This window comes from Hyposmocoma kahamanoa, unplaced genomic scaffold (genome assembly GCF_003589595.1).
Source record: "Hyposmocoma kahamanoa isolate Upper Pololo Valley unplaced genomic scaffold, ASM358959v1 99867, whole genome shotgun sequence".
NCBI classification, from domain to species: domain Eukaryota; kingdom Metazoa; phylum Arthropoda; class Insecta; order Lepidoptera; family Cosmopterigidae; genus Hyposmocoma; species Hyposmocoma kahamanoa.
Window position 1 is genome coordinate 1 of NW_020656073.1, and position 22155 is coordinate 22155.

At 36.3% G+C, this 22155-nt stretch overlaps 1 protein-coding gene across 1 annotated transcript; it reads right to left on the reverse strand.

The window, feature by feature from the left end:
- Nucleotides 1-524: 524 nt before the first annotated feature.
- Nucleotides 525-6436, reverse strand: LOC113239309. The gene is made up of 3 exons (XM_026476229.1): nucleotides 6390-6436; nucleotides 2768-3135; nucleotides 525-1088 (listed from the first exon to the last, which is right to left on the reverse strand). Exons 1-3 carry the CDS (start codon nucleotides 6391-6393, stop codon nucleotides 789-791), a joined length of 672 nt encoding a protein of 223 aa, XP_026332014.1. The 5' UTR covers nucleotides 6394-6436; the 3' UTR covers nucleotides 525-788.
- Nucleotides 6437-22155: the final 15719 nt, after the last annotated feature.

Genomic DNA, 22155 nt, shown 5'->3' on the forward strand with positions numbered 1-22155 from the left:
GGCGTCACGATCGCGTTGCCGACCCTTTAGGACCCTTCTGAAGGACTCCATGCTGTATTAAAAAGGTACCGGCTGCGCCGAGGTTTTTCAAAAATCTCTCACTAGATGTCACTAGCGGCGACGAATGCCGAAAGCTAGTACAAAGATCTATAACAAAAACACATAGAAGAATTTTGACAGCTCGGTAACTTAACCTCTGGCTCAGTTGGTAAGAGTAATGCTACGATGCAGCATGGTCGTCGGTTCATATCCCACCGGGTCGAAGAAATTATTCTATATGTTCTATCTTTGTATTAATTATTAACAAAATAAACTACTGTTTTTAAATTTGTATTGAATTGGTATTCAATTATTTTTTTATGTGAAATTACTCCACTAGTTTGTTATAATTATTAATACAAAGATCAAACACTTAGAAAAAATTCATTCGATCCGGCCGGATTCGAACCGACGTTTTCTAGCAAACCGTGGCAGACGCTATGCCAAGTAAGCCACTAACGAACCAGCGGACCTAACGCATTTTTCTATGTAAGCACGTGTTCTGGTTTTTTCAACGACTTTTTAGCCGTAGCGCCATCTATGAGAAATCTACGAAACTAACTATTAAACTACTAAACAACTGTTTATTAAAAAATAAATTTTATACTCATTGACGACGAAATAGGCATATCCATACTAAGAACATGTTCATACTTTAGGTAAATTAATTTGCTCAATTCTGATAATTGATTATGACATATAATCACGTGTGGGTAACAATTATCATTACATAAATAACAGTAACAACATTAATGTGAAGACATTTCACGATGAGCTTTCTTTGATCTTCTAATAATCTCATCTAGTTTGTTTCTTGCGTTCAATAGGTTTCTCCTTAACTTGAAAATAATTTCATTGGCCGTAGTTTCAGTTATATCAGGGAATTCCTTCCTTAATGTGTTTTTTATATCTGCAAATGTTTCGTCGGGGACGCCATCTCGGATTGGATAATATTCCAAAATGACCGTTTGGCCCTTTTCTTGGCTCTCAATTGTGTCTCGTAGGTCCATGGCAAAACGTCTCAAAAAAGTATCTATAACGTCGTTAACCTGAAAAAATGTTTAAAAAAATGTAAGCAATTGTTGTTGATTTCAATCGTCTTTTGCTATCACAGATAATAATAGAAATAGAAACTTTGTTACAAAGCCACATCATTAAAAAAAACACAAAAAAAGTAATATAACTAGAACAGAAATAACACAAAAAACAGCGTAAAAAACATTTAAACAACAAGTGACATAATACGAAAGTGACATGTGTGCGGCTGTGGCGTGTACAAAAGGATCCCATTCGGCTCAAGTCACAACCAAGACTAGGTTGTGACACTGGTTTTCAATGGGCCCTAACCGAGTGATTTTTTCTTCTTCTTTCCATAAAGGAAAAGGCAAAGGTTTTACACCATACAGCCAAGTCTTGGTACATTATTCTTTTTTGGTACATGAAGTTGAATTATGTTTCTGTAAATATGGCCGCCACAAAGAGGATAGGCAATTTGAGGCGGCGTGCTTGGATTGACTCGGGATTCCTTAGAACGGGCCGATACGGGTATTTTAGTTCGAGATTCGTATAATTTCGCGTTTTAATTCTCGATTAAGGCACAATAGCACTATCCTATTCCACTTTAAACTAGATTTCACAAAATAATTGAAAGTCAAAATAAAAACGACACTTTTCCCTCCAAAAGGCGAATCCCCCTAACCGAGTGAGTGAGAGTGACAGACGTACGCGTTCCGAAACAGGAAATAAACTGTGTGTGTTTATAGTGTTATTGCAGTGTGTACTCTTATATCGAATAAATACTTACATAATCATTGCAATATATATATTATACAGTTATAAGTGTGTGTAGTGTGTAAACAACTTAAACATTTAACAACGATTATTCTCACGCAGTTACTATTTCGAATAATTCTATGTGAATTTACAAGTTTATGATTATTAAGTTAAAAAAAATATGCAATTAAAATAACGTAACACTGTTATAAATATAATTTCATTATCATATTTAATTAGAAGTAATTAATTTGACTTTAAAAATAAAAGATATACGAGCGCCCTCGCAAGATCCGCCATGATGGAAGTGTCATATTAGTTGAGCTACGGGTAAATTATAAATGAACTTCATTCAAGGTTTTGATAGTTGATGATTTGAGAGTAGATGTTTAAGCATACTAACTTAATATTTGGTAGTCAAAAATAATATTTGATATTCCTTTTTTTATTATTGATCTTTTAACTATTGATGACATTTATAACCAGTATAACTTTTGATAATGATCTCCTAATAAATCTTGGTTGCTTAGTTGCGCACTCCATTCAGTATCAATGAGGGAAGCGAACGTGCAGCGTCAGCGGCCGGTGAGTGTCAGAAGCTAATTTGCTTGCGTTTCCGAATGTTTTCGGGTCAAATTATATTATAATAGTATACAAACATAATCAATATAGACTTAACTTTCATAATACGTACTTATCTAAGTATTATTTTTAATGCTCATGTGCTTTAGCTTAATGAATACAATTCAAACGTTTTTTTTTCGTAAGTAGCTCTGAATATATTAAAGCATCCATTGATTTAACTTATTTTATGTCTCAGAGAAATAGGATCAATCGTTAAAAAGGATAACCTTGAAAAAAAAAATGATTTTTTGCCTGCTACTTTTTTTGCAAATTTAAAATATGGTCATTTAAATACATGGCATAAAAAATGTTGACACAAATATGTACATACCTCTGCAGTTTCCCGCAATGTAAAATTGTTATACTGTGACTGCACATAAGCCACCATGGTGTTCCTAAAATGCTGGATATAGGATACTTCCGTCCAATCCTTGACTACATATTCAGGAAGTTCATCAGAGTTAATATCCATGTTGTTAATTGGTAACGGAGCCGCATCTGTACTTTGTGGTACTTCTGTAGGGTCCCGAAGCGCTTTTGTACTATTCTCAAGCGCTTCTGCATTGTTCCGAAGTACTTCTGTGTTTATGGGAAGCGCTTCTGTACTTGTTTCTGTGTTCTTCTGGGCTTCTGTTATTTTCATGTCTTCTATTGGATGAGCAGACGTGATTAACAGAAAGGGAAGGATAATTAGGAGCCCTGGAACAAAAAATAACTTTATTAAAATGGACTGCATTGAAGAAAAACTTTTATAAATTTCTCACAGATTTATTCTCTCACAGAGCCTGTGAAAATAAATATGTATGTCCAAGAGTTAATAACTATTATGGTAAAAGAACAAATAGACATCTCTTGCCAATTATATTTAATAAATTCGATTTTTTGGGAGGCACAGAATTGTTAAGTAAATTCACATTGAAGAAAAAATTAAAACTTATACTTCTTGAAAGCATGTAAATATAGGAAATTCTACACTGGTTTTGTTAAATGTATTCGTACTAGGTATACTATAGTTTTGTGATTGTGAATGTAACCTCGCCAACAAACCGCTTTCGCAGTTTGTAGAGAAATTGTATTATGTTCTCTTGCATGCCTTCTTTATATGAAATAAAATAAATAAATAAAATAAAGATGGCGCTACGGAAAAAAAGTCGTTAACAAGCCATACACAAAGATCTGCAACAAGCAAAAAATAATTTGCAAAGTCTAATGCTTCATTCCGTATCGCAGTTGGGAGAGTGTCAAGCACGGAATGCGGAAGGCGCTGGTTCGACTTCTATTAAACTAGAATACTATGAAACTAGATTTTATTACTGCTTAGATATTTTCACTTTTATTGGTTCTCCATACAAATTTTCATCCTCTATTTCAACCCCTTTAAGAGTTCATACTACTTCAGCTCGAATTCTAATTATACCCGTACTAATACGGTTCATTTTTCTTGGGTCGACCGGTAGGGACACTGGTTTTATTTTAGAATTTATTTTCTTACAAACGAAATTCTCGAAAAAAACGAAAGTCTATGTAAAGTACCTATTGAAATGAAATGAAATGAAATAAGTTTTATTTGCATTGAATAGGTTTTTTACAGGATGGTAGTTGCTACATTTGAGTAGGTACTGCTATTCAGCCATTATACAAAAGCATGCAAAATTTAGTCTTTTAGGTAGTCATTTACACTATAATAACCTTTTTTAATTAAATATTTATACAATTCAGATGTCATTCTTTTATATGTCAAGTTTTTTATTTCTATTGGCAACTTATTATAAATTCTCATGCACATATAATATGAACTTTTTAAGTACAGTGTAGTCTTAGGTATATTTTCAACGACAAGTCCATTTGGGTGTCTTTTCGCGCGTGGATTAACATCTATCGATTTTTTAAACAATTGAATAACTCTGTCTTTTTTTTGCTGTTGTGAACATTTTTAGAAATCGTGTTTTCACACCGTATATTAATCAGTGTACGTCATTGACTTACAATTATATGGACGTCAGGTCCGCGCTAAAAAGTGTCCGAACTTATAGGGCGTTAAAATCGTATACAGAGCGTCATTCACGCTTTAGTCTTCGTTTGTTCGACTGACAGCGAAACAAGCAAAATTAGACAGTACTGCGATGACATTACAATTTAAATTCAACGTTTTAGCTTTTTCATATTCCTTTACATGTCACTACGTTTGAATAGGTTGACTTGGGACATTTTTTTCGTGGTTTTTGTATTAGACCCGTCGTCCATTTATTTGTAAGTCAATGGGTCCGAGGTCTTAAAGCGCTTCACCGGAGGAGAAGCGGAAAAAAACTGTTTTGCTAGCTCAAGTGTTTAGGTTTTAGTGTTAAATTATGGTCTTACATAAAGTATACGATACACCTAAAGATATTGTCTAAAGAATGTGCTAATTTGTTATATGATAGTACTTCTAAATCCTGAAAACAGGCCCAAATAAAAGTTTAAAACGAATTATTTGAGAATAAAATAATTAACTTTTTACATAATTTTTACATGGAGATATTTCTCTTTAAGTACTACAGAGAACCTGCAAAATTTTGGGTTTCAACTGAAACCCTATAAAACACACATTTACCCCAAAATTTGGAAGTTGCCCAGAGGTTTAACGATATGCCGCGCCACTCGCTGCCACATCAGTCGCCATAGAGCGCTTGACGACGAAGGATATATGTCAAATTTTTTCCACCTATTCGTATTTTATTCGTATTAATTTTCAGCGCGCAGATTACGGGTGCGAGGAGAGGCCCCTCCCACACCTCACCTCCTAAAATGTAGGCTTGCGAACATCGAGTATATAACCAGAAATAGAGACGAAATACCACACATTCCTGGTAACTTACAATTATATGGACGTCGGGTCCGCGCTAAAAAGTGTCCGCACTTGTAAGGCGCTAAAATAGTATACAGAGCGCGACACTCCGCTTTAGTCTTCATTTGTTCTACTGACAGCGCGATACTGCGATGACATTACAATTTAAATTTCGAATAGGTTGACTTGGGACATTTTTTTCGTGGTTTTTGTATTAGACCCGTCGTCCATTTATTTGTAAGTCAATGGGTTTCGCGCACCTATTTCAATAAAACTTGGCATATAGTTGTAATTCCACACACTTTTGAGTCGCTTTTTTTAGTACTCTGTACAGATACTGTACGTGTATATGAATGATTTAAATATAATTATTATTATAATCTTAACGGTGTCTTAAAAAAATTACATTGATCAGTGGTTGCAAGAAAATTAAAGATACGAGGTCCTGTTTAATTTTTGTGGTTATTTTTTGTTTTTATTTATTTATTTGTATTCACTTTCCAAAGAGCCATAAATACATACCTTATAGACTAACATATGTAATAAATAATACAACAAAACACTTATGACTAATTATTAAAAACCAAGTTGAGATCTCTCTTGTTAAGTAAATGTTATTACAATGTGGGAGACTTCATGAACTCTCCTATAAGCTAAAAGAGTCCAGTTTCAGATAAGTAATTTTAAGTCTATGTAATACTATGATCTAAAGTTTATTAATGATAATTTTAAGATCCTATATGTATTAGTTCCTAAATGTTATTATTATTATTTTTTGCTATTATTTTTATTTTTACAATTTTAATATTACGTTTAATAATAATTAATTGCTGCACCCCAAAGGGGTATGTATGTACTTATTACCTATGTAATTTTTGTAAACGTCAGTACGTGACACCCTTCGGCCAAAACTCATACGTCATGAAGGTTGACAAATGTTGAGTTGTTACTCTCACCACAAAAGAATTAAACTTTACATTGTGGTGGGACCCCAACTGCTTGACCCTCATTGGCTTTCACTCGTATGTACTCCACAATATTGGCAGACTTTGTGGAGTAATGAAGCCGTGTCACGTATAAATTATATTATATACATTTTTATTAATTATTATATAAATTCAAAACTCACCCATTTTCTCTTCAAACACAATATGGGTCCGTCTACTTGACAGGTCAAGCGCACAATAGGTTAAAGTACATGCATTTAAACCACAAGAACGATGGATTATGCAACAAAGAGACAGCCTCAAGGGTATCTAGTAACTTATTTGTGAATCACGGCATTGTAAGCTCGAGTTAAAGGTCGATTCTCGTACGATAGCGGAAATAGGGTGCCCTCGTCTAATTTCGTGATAAAACATAATTGTGTAATAGAACAACTGATTGTTTGAAAAAAAAAACCCGACATTTTATATTCGGATTGTCTGATCATACAAATGGATTATAAATATAATTTGCCTGTAAAATTGCCCTACTTTCGCAAAATGATAGTCTATCTATCATTCTTCATGAAAACTTGAAAAATCGTATACTTTTTGAGTGAACAAAATAAGGATTAGTTTAAAAACTATGAAACACCAGCTGATTTTCTTACCTAAACTATATAACCTATGCTGTTTTTTCATTATTTTGTCGTGATGTTCGTCGTGGTCGTGTCTTTGTTTTTTTGTAACTCAGTCAGTAAAGAGATCTTATACCCACCAGCTGCAATATATTACTGAATTAGATATTTTTGTCGAAACTGTACTGTACACGTCAAGATATTTTATTGATAAGGGATAAGTGATGAAATTCCACTTATCTTAACCAGTGACGGTGTGGTAGGGCAGAGTGGAAAAAAATCCACTTGTCCCCGCCAGGGGGGACCGCTGGTCGGGACTAGTGGAATAGGCCGGTTTTACCACTGACTTGACACAGTTTTGACGCAATGGATTCACTTTATCTAACTTTGCAATTGGATTTCGTATTTCTTGAGTGAACGTTCGATTTGAGTGGTTTTGGGAGGCTACTCTTCCGAACGTCGGGCGATACATTTCCTCAGGGTTCTTTACTGTCCGCAACCTTCTTTCTGCTGCATATAATGATATGTTAATTCAAGGTGTCCTTAGGTATGCTGATGACAGCATAGTTGTGGACAGGTACTTGATCAATGCAAGGGTCAGGGGAGAAGAAATCCAGTCTTGTAGAGAGTCCAAGGTTAGTTGTTTGAATCTGGCACTTAAGGCAGTCAATCTAGTCAAATTTAATGCTACCAAAACGCAGGCGTGTCTTATCTCCACAAAACGGAGTCCCTTTCACCTGACTTCGACTTTTCGTGATATATCCATACCGATAGTCGACCGTATTCACCTACTTGGAATGGACCTGACGTCCAATCTGAACTTCGGCAGATACATTGAATTCATAGCCAAAAATGCAGCCAGGAAGCTTGGCATCCTTTCCAAGGTGAGCCGGGACGGTTGCTTCAGCTGTACCAAGCACAAGTCCGGTCGTGTATGGAGTACTGCTGCCACCTTTAGGATGGCTCTTGGATTCAATAGAAAAGCGTGCTAAGAGGCTTATAGGTGATTCGGAATTAGTAGACGTGAAGCTGCAGAGGCTTGAACACCGCCGTAGAGTTGTCTGCTTATCGGTATTCTACAGGATATATCACGGAGAGTGTGTGATGGAATTGCATAATTTAATTCCGCCTTCCCCTTTCCATCATCGGGGGACTAGATTTGGGCTGGGGTTCCACCCCTATGTCGTGGATATTCCGAGATATGGCGAGCGGCTAGGGAGTGGAATTCCCTGCATGCAGGCTTATACCCCGAACACTATAACTTGGACCTTTTCAAGGTGAATAGGTATTATTTAGGTGTGCATGCTACATCCTCGACCTCATCGTCACTTTCCATCAGGTGAGATGGAGGTCAAATGCGCACAAATTTTTTATACCAAACATAAATACCGTGAGGTCAAAAAATGCATGTTCGTGCAGCAAGCAAATCTGAGCGTCACGTGACAAATTCGTCGATTGTTACCATCCCGTTTGCTCAATTTGAACCAGACTTTTACAAAGGAAAAGGAAACTTATCTTCCTACCTTAACGTTCCTTTTAAAAGTGTAGATTCATATCATTTAAACCTATATTAGCTTCCAAACATTTTGTCTTGAATTAGATACACCACGTAATTAGGCGAGTTTACCCTATAAAACGTTAAGAATGCTGTACAACGCATGGGCAGATTCAATAATTGGATACGGGCTCGGTGGTTATGGTATAATATGCAAAACATACTTAAATGATATTTATAAATTACAAATAAGAATACCTACTTAAATCTTTTGCGCCAATATCAGTTAAAAATAAATGTAAAATGGTCGTAACAATTTGTTTAGGTAATGTAGAATCTTAGATATGCATAGTAAAATAAATATGTAAATAATTTGTGATGAAATAGATAAAATTACCATGTTAAAACAAACGATAAGAATTGGTAAACTGCGTAATCTAATAGAAAATGAAATTATTTTTTCGGATTTAAATCGTTTTTTCAAACGAAACGTTGATTTTTTGTTGATATATGCGATTTTAATAGTTTCATTTCCTATGTGTAACAATCGCAAAAACCTAAGAACTCGATGCGTAATCTAAATTACCTACCAAGGTATGTTCTTCCTCCATACAATAACAACTATGGAAAGCGTGGTTGGAGATACTTGTTACCATTACTGCTTAATAATTGCCAAGTGATGTTCTAGATGACGTTCTTCAATGTATTTTTTTTCTATAGGAATGTCATGTAAATTCTCAGTAAAAGTAAATTTCCTCTAATAAAACAGTCTTGTTCCTGTTTATATGATATGCAATTTGATTACCATTATATATAATATTATTACAATGAAAATAAATAAATCTTAAATGTATTCTAAAAGTCAAATGATTTAATTTTAAAATTATTGTCAAATTTAAAATTAAAGTACTTTAAAAATAAATCATTTCATTATTAATGATTTATGTAATCAATTATTAATAATTAATTAATTATATTGTTAGACTGCATGTGATGGCAGCAATACATTAATGTCTTAATGGTTTTTAATCGTTGTTTTTAGGGTATCTTTTTTGTAAACTTCTTACTTACGAATAAAACAAAATAAATAACGGTAATCTAGTTTATACATGACAATTTTTATTTATAATTATTAATACAAAGATCGAACACTCAGAAAAAATTCCTTCGATCCGGTCGGATTCGAACCGACGTCTTCTTGCATACCGTGCCAGACGCTATACCAACTAAGCCACGGAACGAACCAACGGACCTCACGAATTCTTCTATGTGCTTGCGTCGTGTCTTTGTACTTGGTCTTTCAACGACTTTTTAGTCGTAGCGCCATCTATCATACATATTTCACGACTTACGTTTTAATTACGTATTAATAAAATCACGTATTAATAATTATAACAAACTAGTGGAGTAATTTCACAAAAAATAATTGAATATTAATTCAATAAAAATTTAATTAATTTTTATTTACTATTTAACAATACAAAATGAAAATACATTTCATGAACGGAAATCTTGTTTCTCAATTCGTCGCGTAGGTAGCAATTATTCGCTACTTAAAATTCATTGTACCAAATCCGCAGAAGCTTAATAAATTCATTAGCCACGATTTAAATTTGTTTCGCCATTAAATTCCCATTTGCTTTATTCGTTCTTTAATGAAAATTTCGTTTTATCAACCTGTGTCCCGGTTTCTTTTGGAAGACAAAATTAATTTCGGACATTAGACACTTAGGTCGCTAAATCGACTCCTCCTACGTAAAGTATCGTATGTCGAAATTGCCAAGTTTACAGAGAAGCGTTTTAAAGTTCTCCGTTTTATTCGGCAAAGCTCGTTACTCAAATAGAGTGATCATCTAATACATCATCTAACCGATATCTAGGATTTTATGATACTCTATGTGAGTAGCGAGCTTTGTCGAATAAAACTGAGAAATGCTAAAGTCACGTGTTGTGCTTATTTCAGTGAATTCAGAATATTTAAAAGGCTCTTCTGTAAACTTGGCAATTTCGACATACGATACTTTACGTCGGAGGGGTCGAAATGTCCGTCGCGAATAGGCGACTCACAGACTGCAGGTATACAGCACTTGACAGTATGCTTTGAATAAAAAAAATAATTTGAAACATGTCGTAAATATTTTAAAAACCTAAAAGAAACTTCCCTGAAAAAAATCTACGAATTGTAGCTTGCGCTATATTTTTTTTGTATCAAGTGACGGGACGAACAAGTCAAGCGCCTGGTGGTAAGCTACACGTCTGTCCATAACAGTTGCAGTGCCACTCACGAGCTTTAAATCTCAAAGATCTGAGGGGCACTGCCACTACGCCTGTCACCCTGAGACAAATTGACAAGTGCCATGTGCCTGTAATTTCACTAATCTTACCTTTTAAAGCCGGAACGCAGTAATACTGACATTACTGCTTGGCGGCTGAAATTGGTAATGTGGCAGTACTTCTCTGGACGAACTCTTTCACAAGGAACTATGAAATAAATAGTAGATTGAACAACAAGTGCATAAAATGCATCATTTTACCCGAGACGACTATGGTGGTAAGGTGGATACTTAAGTCGAGGGTAAAATGGGTTTTATGAACGAGTTATACACTCTGCTTTTCACTTCGATTGTGAGAAAATTAAACAGCAATATTACAAATAAATTAGACATATTTAATCAGAAAAATTAATTAGAAAAGTATGTAATAATGGAATTTATTAAAATAACGTTTCCGCCATTGACTTACAATTATATGGACGTCGGGTCCGCGCTAAAAAGTGTCCGCACTTGTAAGGCGCTAAAATCGTATACAGAGCGCCAAACTCCGCTTTAGTCTTCATTTGTTCGACTGACAGCGCGATACTGCGATGACATTACAATTTAAATTTCGAATAGGTTGACTTGGGACATTTTTTTCGTGGTTTTTGTATTAGACCCGTCGTCCATTTATTTGTAAGTCAATGGTTTATTTCAATTATTGTTCCGCGTTTTCCATTGCATTCGTGTAACTATTTTAAGATTGCTAAATTTGATATAAGAATGTTACTTTAATGTTGAAATCGCGTCATAGTACGAACTGAGATAATGAATAATTATGCTTACACTCATTCCCACCTATGTTACGGAATTATCCTTTGGGGAAATAGTGTGCACGCACGAGAAATATTTACAATCCAGAAAATATGCATCCGTATTCTTGGCAATTTGAGTAGTAGGTACGGATAGCTGCAGACCGCACTTTAAACAATTTAAAATTTTGACTTTGTGTTCTATATATATTTTAGAAATTTGTAAATTTATTAAACAACACCCTGACTTTTACACTAACACTGACGACCTGCCTCAACGACACACTTTTAGACCACGCAATAGATTGCTTCTGCCACGATCTCGGCTACACATACACATCTCAAGTCCCCACTCGATGTCGGTGAGGATATTCAATGAGCTCCCGCCCATTGTTAAAAGCAAGGAAAAATATTCACTGTTTCTAAATAAATTAAAATTACATCTTATTAATACGAGGGCTATCCAGAAATTAGATTACGTTTTCGTCTGTGTCCGCTAGGGGCGGGACTAGCGCGGTCATCTTGGGGTCAGAGCGTTGCGCAGCTCAGTCGGCATCTAGCCGTGCTAGTGAGAGGTTCGTGCTGTGCTCCGTTAAGATACTGTGACGGTTTGAAATGTCTGCGTTAATTGAAAATCCCGCGAGCTGCGAGGTGCGTGCAGTAATAAGGTTTCTGACTGCAAAAAACTGTAAACCGATAGAAAAAGAGGCACTACAATAAACTCTCAAAGGTATTGCCAAACTCTTCAAAACCTCAGAAGAGCAATTCAAAACAAGCGCAGAGGAATGTTGAGCTCTAAGATCTTGTTGATTCACGACAACGCCCGGCCCCACACGGCAAATGTCACTCGTGAAGTTCTTGAATCTTTTAAGTGGGAGTTGTTTCCCCATCCGCCGTACAGTCCCGACCTAGCACCGAGCGACTTCCACCTATTCCCAGCAATGAAGAAGTGGCTGGCTATGCAGCGTTTTGATGACGACGCACAGCTGCAAGAAGAGGTAACGAAGTGGTTGAAGGCGCAGGCGGCCGAATTTTTCGACGAAGGAATTTCCAAGCTCGTACATCGCTACGATAAATGCCTTAATTTGAATGGTGACTATGTAGAAAAGTAGAATTTGAGTGTGGCTTTCATCTGTATATAATAAAATTTGTTTCCTATACTTTGTTTATTTTTTATTCCAAAACGTAATCTACTTTCTGGATAGCCCTCGTAAATGCTATTACAATTTAAATGAATACTTAGATGACAAATAAAAATAATAATATTGTAATAAATTTGAATAATAAATAAATGTTAATTATATACTGGAGGGTTATGCTACTGTAGTAGCACTACAGTGGTATGACTTTATAGTATATAATTATATAATTATATATCTGTAATTATAATCTAATTAAATTCAAACTTTCAAGTGACACAATTCTACTCATAATAATAATAATACGTCATACGTATTTCTTTATTATTATATGACATTTTTTTTTACATTATTATTTGATAAATAACAATTTTAATTAATAATTGAAACCTCGGCCTACCTCTGCTGTTATTGTTATCCATAATAAAGGGCTCATATGTGTAGCATTATTTTAAATTTAAAACATGTTTACCATATGAATGCAATAAATATATTGAGTATTGAGTATTGAATAGTCACAGAGCTGCTAATAAAACATTATAGTTTTAACATTATAATAAGCGTACTTTAAGCGCGTCGTGGTACAGAAAGTCAATGTAAGGTTAAACTAATATTGTTTTGGTACGCCCCCTGCAACCCGTACAATTGGATTACAAGGATATTGTCTAAAGATGAGTTTATTTTGTTACACGATAGGATGTATTTTATCCGATCATATAAAACCCTAAAAAAAATACTTAAAACTCTAAAACTAATTGTTTAAGTATAAAATATCTAACTTTGTACAAAATTGTTTATATGGAAATATTTTTCTTTAAGTACTTAGTAGGTTAGAAAACTTCTTGCTTCAATCCTGTATAAACGTTGCCAAGCAATCTGCAGTTCCTCTTTGGATAAAGGCCATTGAGTAGTATTAAACTCTATATTACGACCAATTGGTTCACAGACACTGTACGTACCCATTAGGTAACAAATATGTACTTTATTCAGAATGTTATATGCATAGTAGAATGTTTACCAACTGATTTGAAAAATATTAAATTACAAATACAGGGTGGCCCTGAAGTGATGGCCAAAACGAAATAAGGAGGTAGGTTATCACTACGTAATATATATACGTATTTCCAATCGATTTGGTTACTGAATCGGGGTCCGGAAATTGATGGTCCAAAAGTTACTCAATAATAATAATTAATAATAATAACGCACACACTCAACATAACCCCGCACTAGGGAAACCCTGTGTCGCGTGTGCCATCGACACACACATAGACAGCCACAAATTACACCCAAACTCACAAGAGAAATAAATGTAGGCCATACACATATTTCTCCCGGCCTGGGAATCGAACCCAGGGCCTCTGCAAGGCAGTCCGGCACGGTAACCATTCGGCCACGGAGGCAGTTCAAAATAAAATATATATTAATAATATTTTTTTATAATAGTAAGTGACGGGACGAACAAGTCGTGCGCCTGATGGTAAACTACACGCCTGTCCATAACAGTTGCAGTGCCACTCAGAGCTTTAAATCGCAAAGATCTGAGGGGCACTGCCACTGCGCCCGTCACCCTGAGACATAAGTTGACAAGTCCTATGTGTCGGAACACAGTAATGCTTACATTACTGCTTGGCGGCAGTACCTAATAGGTAGCAGTGGCAGTACTACCCTGGATAAACTCTTTCTACTGCTATTTAATCAATAATCATAATTACCAAAGGAACTTCTAAACCCACTGGTTTTTTTTTTGTTTACTATAGATTTAGAAGTTCCTCCATCCATCTTAGAGTTCCATTTTAAATAAAGAACAAACTGACCTCTTTTCCATAAAAAAAATCTAATAAATAGAAAGAAAAAAAAGAAACGTTTATTGAGCGTATTAAGGCGACTATCACACTGCACCGCGACGGAGCGCGAGATGCGGAATCACGCGCGTGGCACAGACGCAGATCTACATCAACGCGCGGTTTAATCTGCGCGGGGGCAGCGGTCTAGCGGCCACACGTCACTTAAAATACTCACTTCGCAGTTGATCGCCGTAGTGATTGTATATGTAGCCGAGATCCTTCTTTAACAAGAATAGTTACACAACTCATTCAGGACGCTGCGGTTATACTGTCTATTTGGTTATAGTTTACTCAAATATAAACACACCGAAGATATTGGATACATCCCTTTTTATGAACCAGGTCGATAATAGTAGTGCGGAGTGCGGAGCGCAGTGTGTTATACCTTGCGGTTCACTGCGCCCCTCCGTGCGGGGGCGGAGAAGCGTCGTCAGTGTGTTCGACGGCGCGTGTTTTCCGTACAAACTGACGTACTTCAGTACAACGTTAAAAAACGCAGCTCCGCGCTCCGTCGGGGGGCGCGGTGCAGTGTGATAATCGCCTAAGACTTATACAAAACAACTTAATGGTTACAAATAAGAGTTTAAGCTGAAACGGAGCCAACTCAGACAAAAAACCTTAAACTACAGACTTAGAAATTTCAAGTTTCAGTAAAAAGAGACTTGTAATAAAATAGGAACTACGCGTAATGCCGGAAATCACACGTCAATAACAAAAAAAAACGTACATTGTCTACTACGCGCGGTAAATAGGAATTAATGATTAATAATAATAATGTTTTTTATCACATTTGCGAGGAAACAAAATGTATTTCTTGTATGAATAAAATATCGCTTCACAACACAACAATTACGGATTTTGTAAATTTTTCGTTCTTCATTCTTTATTCGTTCCATGGATAATGCCTACGACTACGAAAACGCATACAGCCGTGATGTATACGTATATTATCTTTTTTTAATTAACCTATTATGTCTCACTGTTGGGCAAAGGTCTCCCCCAAAATCCTCCATTGTCTTTGGCGATCTCCCATCACTCTCTTTCAAACCCGTCAAGGTCGTCCCGCCAACGTCTTCTCGGCCATCCACGGCGTCTCTTTCCATCCTCGGGCACCCAATGAGTGACGACGTTCGCCCACTTCACAGGTTGCATCCGGCTAACGTGGCCTGCCCAATCCCACTTGAGCTTGGCCCAACGCAGCATTACATTGCATACTCGCTTAATACGTTTGAAACCCATAATGCTGCGTTCCATCGCCCTCTGGCAGATCTTGTGTTTATATTTTTGGAACTCAGTCAGCGTCCATGTCTGTGCACCGTAGGATAAGATGGCACATGACACTATGGGTTGGCGCTTAAAATGACATAGGGAGACGTATTAGTACAATATAGTTAACTTGTTTACTTTTCTTTCTATTATTCAAACTTGAATACGCGAAATACATTCGATCTTTTGAGTATATTTTTTTGCTTAAGCTTGACGTATAAGAGAAGTACAGTGCAATTAAATTAACCGTAATGAAAAAGTCCGTGGGCGTAATTTAGGACGTTACGGTCGACTTTGCCTGCTTGTCATGACACTGTTTACGAGTAAGTATAATGAAAATAAATTAAAACTAAAAGCGCAAAAACGTATTGTTTTCTTATAGGATATCAAGTGTCGGGACGAACACGTCGCGGGCCTGATGGTAAGTGACACGCCTGTCCATAACAGTTGCAGTGCCACTCACGAGCTTTAAATCTCAAAGATCTGAGTGGCACTGCCACTGCGCCCGTCACCCTGAGACGTAAGTTGACAAGTCCCGTGTGCCTGTAATTTCATCAGCACCCTTGCCCTTCAAAACCGGAACGCAGTATAGTCAGTTGAGAAAGTTATCTTTGAGAGGAAAAGAAAACAAAGAAAGATCTAGATTTATTACAAATGAAGACAAATGGATGGATACGACAGACATTAGTGAAGCCATGCATACAATTATACATTATATATATAAAGGCTAATGCACGTAAGAGCGTCTTCAGACTTTCGACATATTTTTTTAATATATCATGGAATAACAATTGCAGTGCCACTGCAACTGTTGTGAAGCATACAAAATAATAAAAAAACTAAATAAAAGCATGTCTAAAGGGTCCATGATTCAGTCTCTGAGGACTGTGCTGATTACCTAGCCCTCGCTGTTATTACTCTGTCATGGCCCGTCATAATAGGAACACCACAATTCAAATAATAATGTATGTATATGTTGCATGTTACGAGCGAGACAAAAATCAAAATTAAAATAATTGTAGACATTCAGGCACTAAGTGACTAAAATCTGACATAAGCAACTATTGGACGAAGTGAGTAATAAATTTAAAAAAAAAGTAATTTAAAAAGCATAATACCAAAAATATACACATCAAATAATTGTAGACAATTAGGCACTAAGTAAATAACAATTAGACAAAGCAAAAAAAATGTATTTAAGTCATTGACTTACAAATAAATGGACGACGGGTCTAATACAAAAACCACGAAAAAAAATGTCCCAAGTCAACCTATTCGAAATTTAAATTGTAATGTCATCGCAGTATCGCGCTGTCAGCAGAACAAATGAAGACTAAAGCGGAGTTTGGCGCTCTGTATACGATTTTAGCGCCTTACAAGTGCGGACACTTTTTAGCGCGGACCCGAAGTCCATATAATTGTAAGTCAATGATTTAAGTAATATAAAGTTATTTAAATACCAAACATACATAAATACACAGAACATAAATAAGTAGCAACATAATACATATACAAACATAAGCTACTTCTTAAAACCTAAACTAAGGCTGAGAACACCGTATATGAGAATAGCCGTTAAGATTTTTGTCTGCCCGCAACTACATGACACAACATCAATAATTTCAACAACTCGACTGTAATATTTTTCGTTTAACTTAATTTGTTTTTCTTTTCAGTCATTCGTATGGTCTCATCTATGAATCAATCAATTAATGCCATCTTTATGCTTCGGTATTGCAAAAATACTTACAAAGATATCAGTACAAAAATGGGAAAAGTCGTTTACCTAACATGACGAGAATCTGTTTTAGTTTTATTCTGTATCATTATATAATGACAATTATGCTATCTTAACATTGTCCAGCAAAAAAAAAATTGTTTGGAATGGTCTCAACTGGTATAGACTGTCGCGTCTGTCCACGGTACTACGGTACTGATACTCTTTGACAAATTCAACTCTAAAACAAAACAATGCCACTATTGATCGTGTTGGTAGTTATTGTCCCGCAATAAGGAAACCCTGTGTCGCGGGTGCCATGGACACACACATAGACAATCACAAATTACACCCAAACTCACTAGAGAAATAAATGTAGGCCATACAAATATTTTTCCCGGCCCGGGAATCGAACTTGGGACCTCTCTGCGTGGCAGTACAGCTTGGTAACAGCTCCGCTGCATACGCATTCCGCAGAATACGTGAGCTTACCGATGTTAGTACTGCTAGACTAGTTTACTTTAGTTACTTCCATAGCATAATGTCCTACGGGATTCTCATGTGGGGTAAAGCGGCAGATATTCAAATCATATTTGTATTGCAAAAACGAGCGATTCGTTCTGTGTACCGCCTAGGCTCTCGGGTTTCTCTCAGAGAAAAGATTAAGGAGACTGGTATCATGACTGTGGCATCACAGCACATTTACTCAAATATTTTATATGCCCGTAAAAATATACACAATTTCAATAAGAAAGAAGATATCCATAATATTAACCTTAGAGCTAAATCCAAACTCATGGTACCACGATTTCGTTTAACCAAGGTAAACAACTCTTTTATGGGGACTGTATACGTTTTTACAATAAGATTCCGGAGCATATATTAAGTTTATCATTTCCTAAGTTTAAAAACTACATTAAAAATATTTTGATCGAAAAATCATACTACAAAATTGAAGACTACGTGTTAAATAAAGATGTATGGAAAGACGACATGGCTCCAGAATCCACACAAATTTGATTCAAAGTGTATTCCATAGCATTTAAGTTTATTTGAAAAGAGCAATCCCTAGAGTTTCTTGCTCGTTCTTCTCAGGGAGGTCAGCGTAGTGAACGAGCAGTAGCTTAAGTGTGACGTTTTCAAGAGTAAATTTATTTTTCCTATGGAATAATAAATTAATAATCTTTGACTTTTACTTTGACTTTGTTCGGCCACGGAGGCAGTTAAATTAATACCACAACTCGAATGTTTGCAATCTCTCCCTTCAAATCAAAAAATCACTAGGGATGACACAGTTGGACAAATAATTAATTACTGGTAATTTTACCCTTTACAGCTACCAGCGCCGGCTAGAATCGCTATTCATTGTATTTAAATTTTTATTGAATTGATATTCAATTACTTTTTGTGTGAATTACTCAACAAGTTTGTTATAATTATTAATACAAAGATCGAACACTCAGAAAAAATTCCCTCGATCCGGCCGGCTTCGAACCGACGTCTTCTAGCATACATGGTAGCTGTAAAGGTATCTAACTGGGTGACGAAGTATCATAGATTTCTCATAGATAGCGCTACGGCTAAAAAGTCGTTCGAAAACCAAATACAAAAATACGACGCAAGCATATAGAAAAATTCGTGAGGTCTGCTGGTTCTTTCCTTGGCTTAGTTGGTATAACGTCTGACACGGTATGCTAGAAGACGTCGCTTCGAATCCGGCCGGATCGAAGGAATTTTTTCTGTGTGTTCGATCTTTGTATTAATAATTATTGTATGTTTCTGTTTGTTACATCGAATTTGGCTAGAGTATAGTGGAGTAACTTCACAAAAAAATTGACTATCAATACAAATTTAAAAATTAAATTAAAAATAGTATGTAGTGTAGTCCCGTACAAAGCTAGATCGTTCACAGTCCCATTATATATACCTCATCTTATGTATATACGGTGTGTTCCTATTATTAGCGTTGCCGGTTGACAGATATACAGGGGGCGGCTAATCGCTTACCCCTGGGGCAAGATTTGTATCAATTTGCGTTTAATACTTTAAGCCTATGGGAATGTTGGGGTGAATTGGAACTGCGAGACACAATTCCAAAATTTATTTAAAAAAAATTTAAATCTCAAAACTTGGCTCTTTTTTTGATACTTAGTAGCGAGACGAACTAGTCGTGTGTCTAGTGAAGTGATACGACTGTTTATAACAGTTGCAGTGCCACTCAGAGCTTTAAATCGCAAAGATTGGAGGGATACTGCGCCAGTAGCCCTGAGACATAAGTTGACAAGTCCCAAGTGCCTGTGATTTTTTTTTATAACATCAAGTGACGGCACGATCACGTCATGCGCCTGATGGTAAGTTACACGCTTGTCCATAACAGTTGTAGTGCCACTCAGAGCTTTAAATTGCAAAGATCTGAGGGGCACTACCACTGCGCCCGTCACCAGTTGACAAGTCCCGTGTGCCTGTAATTTCACCAGCACCCTTACCTTTCAAAACCGGAACACAGTATTGCTGACATTACTGCTTGGCGGCATAAATAGGTAAGGTGGCAGTACTTGCCTGGACGAACTCTTTCACAAGGAGCTCTTCTGCTTCTAAAATTTTAAGATTTCGCCAGGGGTTAGTAGCATCTGAACCTGGGGTTACTTTAAAGTTGCAACGGAACTCGAATGAGCCCAAATGCGTGTCTAATGTAATCCCTGGACTGGTTGCTTGTCAAAAATAATTAAATTTTTGTCGCATCCAGTCCACGTGTTCAGTTGCACCTGGAGAGATGACTTTAAATTTGTATCGTCTGGACCAGAATTCGTCCAGCATCCTTACCTTTGAAAACCGGAACGTTGTAATGATCAGTGGCAGTACTTTCCTGGACGAAGTTGTGACAATGCGACCTCTTTCATCGTCATCCCACCATTTTATCATCCTATTCTCTAGTTCCTGGTCATCTATTTTGAAATTTTGAATCGTTCTTAAATTCCCTTTCTTCGTCACTCTTACTTTTCTTCTTTTCGTCGCCACTCTCTGCTAAATTTCCAAAGCGAGCACACGTGCTCGCCTTCACATGATATTCTAGCCAGTTATACCATTGAAATTCTGACTACCGTAGCAGCTATAAATAAATTCAAGAAGTTGCAGAGCCAGGTATGCGATCTCTATAGTACTTTGCAGAAACAAAAGCCTGAAAATTTCCAAGCAGCCCTGACATTACCTGACCCAAATAAACACATTTACACGCCTGGAAATGCACTGGGGAAATGTACTAGCTGAAGCTATTTATGAAGACACATTCAATAATATTGAAATACAACTAGTTCGTCCTGTGATTTCGTTTGTAACAAAACATAGTTTTATTTTGTAGCAACGGTACAATATGCTTATTTTTGAAAGTCAAAACTTTGGATTATAGCTAACAAAAGCTACACGCCTGTCAGAGCTTTAAATCGCAAATACCTGAGGGGCACTGCCACTGCGATCGTCACCGTGAGACGTAAGTTGACAAGTGCCATGTGCCTGTAATTTCACCAGCACCCTTAACCTTCAAATCCGAAAAACAGTAATGCTGACATTACTGCTTGGCGGCAAAAATAGGTAGCAGTGGCAGTACTACCCTGGACGATCTCTTTCACAAGGAGGTCTACTGCTACTTTAAATTATCTTACTCGAAAAAGTCTTTAAAATGTCTGCTAATGTTAAATCATCTCAGTAGTGTGCCGATTGAGTGTCAATGGCTGGATTGATTTGGTATTCAGCTAAAAGTTAAGAGTGGTGGTTTGTCAGTAGCTAGCCCTCCAGGTACTACTCAACTGCCATTGCAATTTTTTGGTATTCTGATCTTCTATGGCGAGCCGATGGCACGTCGATGCTGTAGTCGACAAATATTATACACAGGGCGGCTGGGATAGAGACCGTCCAAAAACAAAAATTAGGTGCAAATTTTTAACAGATCTTGTGTTATTATGTTGTTATCTTATTTGTCAAAAAAATCTTTCTTTCTTTCTGTCTTTCTTGATTGAATGAATAAAAAATTACAATTAATATTTAAAAAAATGTGGTCGTTGCTTACTTACGTAACGTACGGGCAAACAAATATTTTTTTTCTAGAGATATATGTGTAGAAATAAATCGGAATGTAAAAGTAATTCGTATTGACAACAATCCCGCAAGGGATTTTCACGTGTCCGTTTTTCCCCGCTCGCCCCACTTCATTTACATACAATTTCAATTTACTCGACTATATAAATGCACCCCGATCTACTCAATGTTCAGTGATCATTGTGAAACAATCAGAAAAAGTACAGCCTTTCTGTAAAATTGAAAAAAAAAATGTTTACCATATTTGATAGAGTTGTGTTCTTCATACTTGTTCTTAATTTCTATAATTTTGTCGCTGCTGGAGATGATTTGAAGGTAATAATATTAGTTATTTGTTATGCCGGGCTGCAAAGTTGTTGATAGAAGTGAGTGCCTTTATTGAGAAACCTAAACCTGAGCAAGCGAAGTATCCTACGATTGAACCACGAGGGAAGCGAGTGGTCCAAAAATAGAATCCTAAGCGTAGCGAGGGTTTTAAGGCACGAGACGCAAAACAATTTTGCTGCCGAGCGAAACACACAATTTTTGCACCTCACTATAGCGAGGAAAATGGTAAATGAAAGAAAAACAATTAACAAAGCAGTTTTAATAAGCAAAATTGGTTATTGTTGTTAATGCAATGTCTACAATAATAAATATAAAATATACCAAAGGATTTATATTTCATAAATAATGTACGACAAATCGCATAGTTGAACGTGTCACTAAGTTTTT

Coding starts and splice junctions, on each gene's coding strand:
- LOC113239309 (XM_026476229.1), bottom strand. Junction 1,089..2,767: donor CATTGCGGGAAACTGCAGAG/GTATGTACATAT, acceptor ACATTTTTTCAG/GTTAACGACGTTATAGATAC.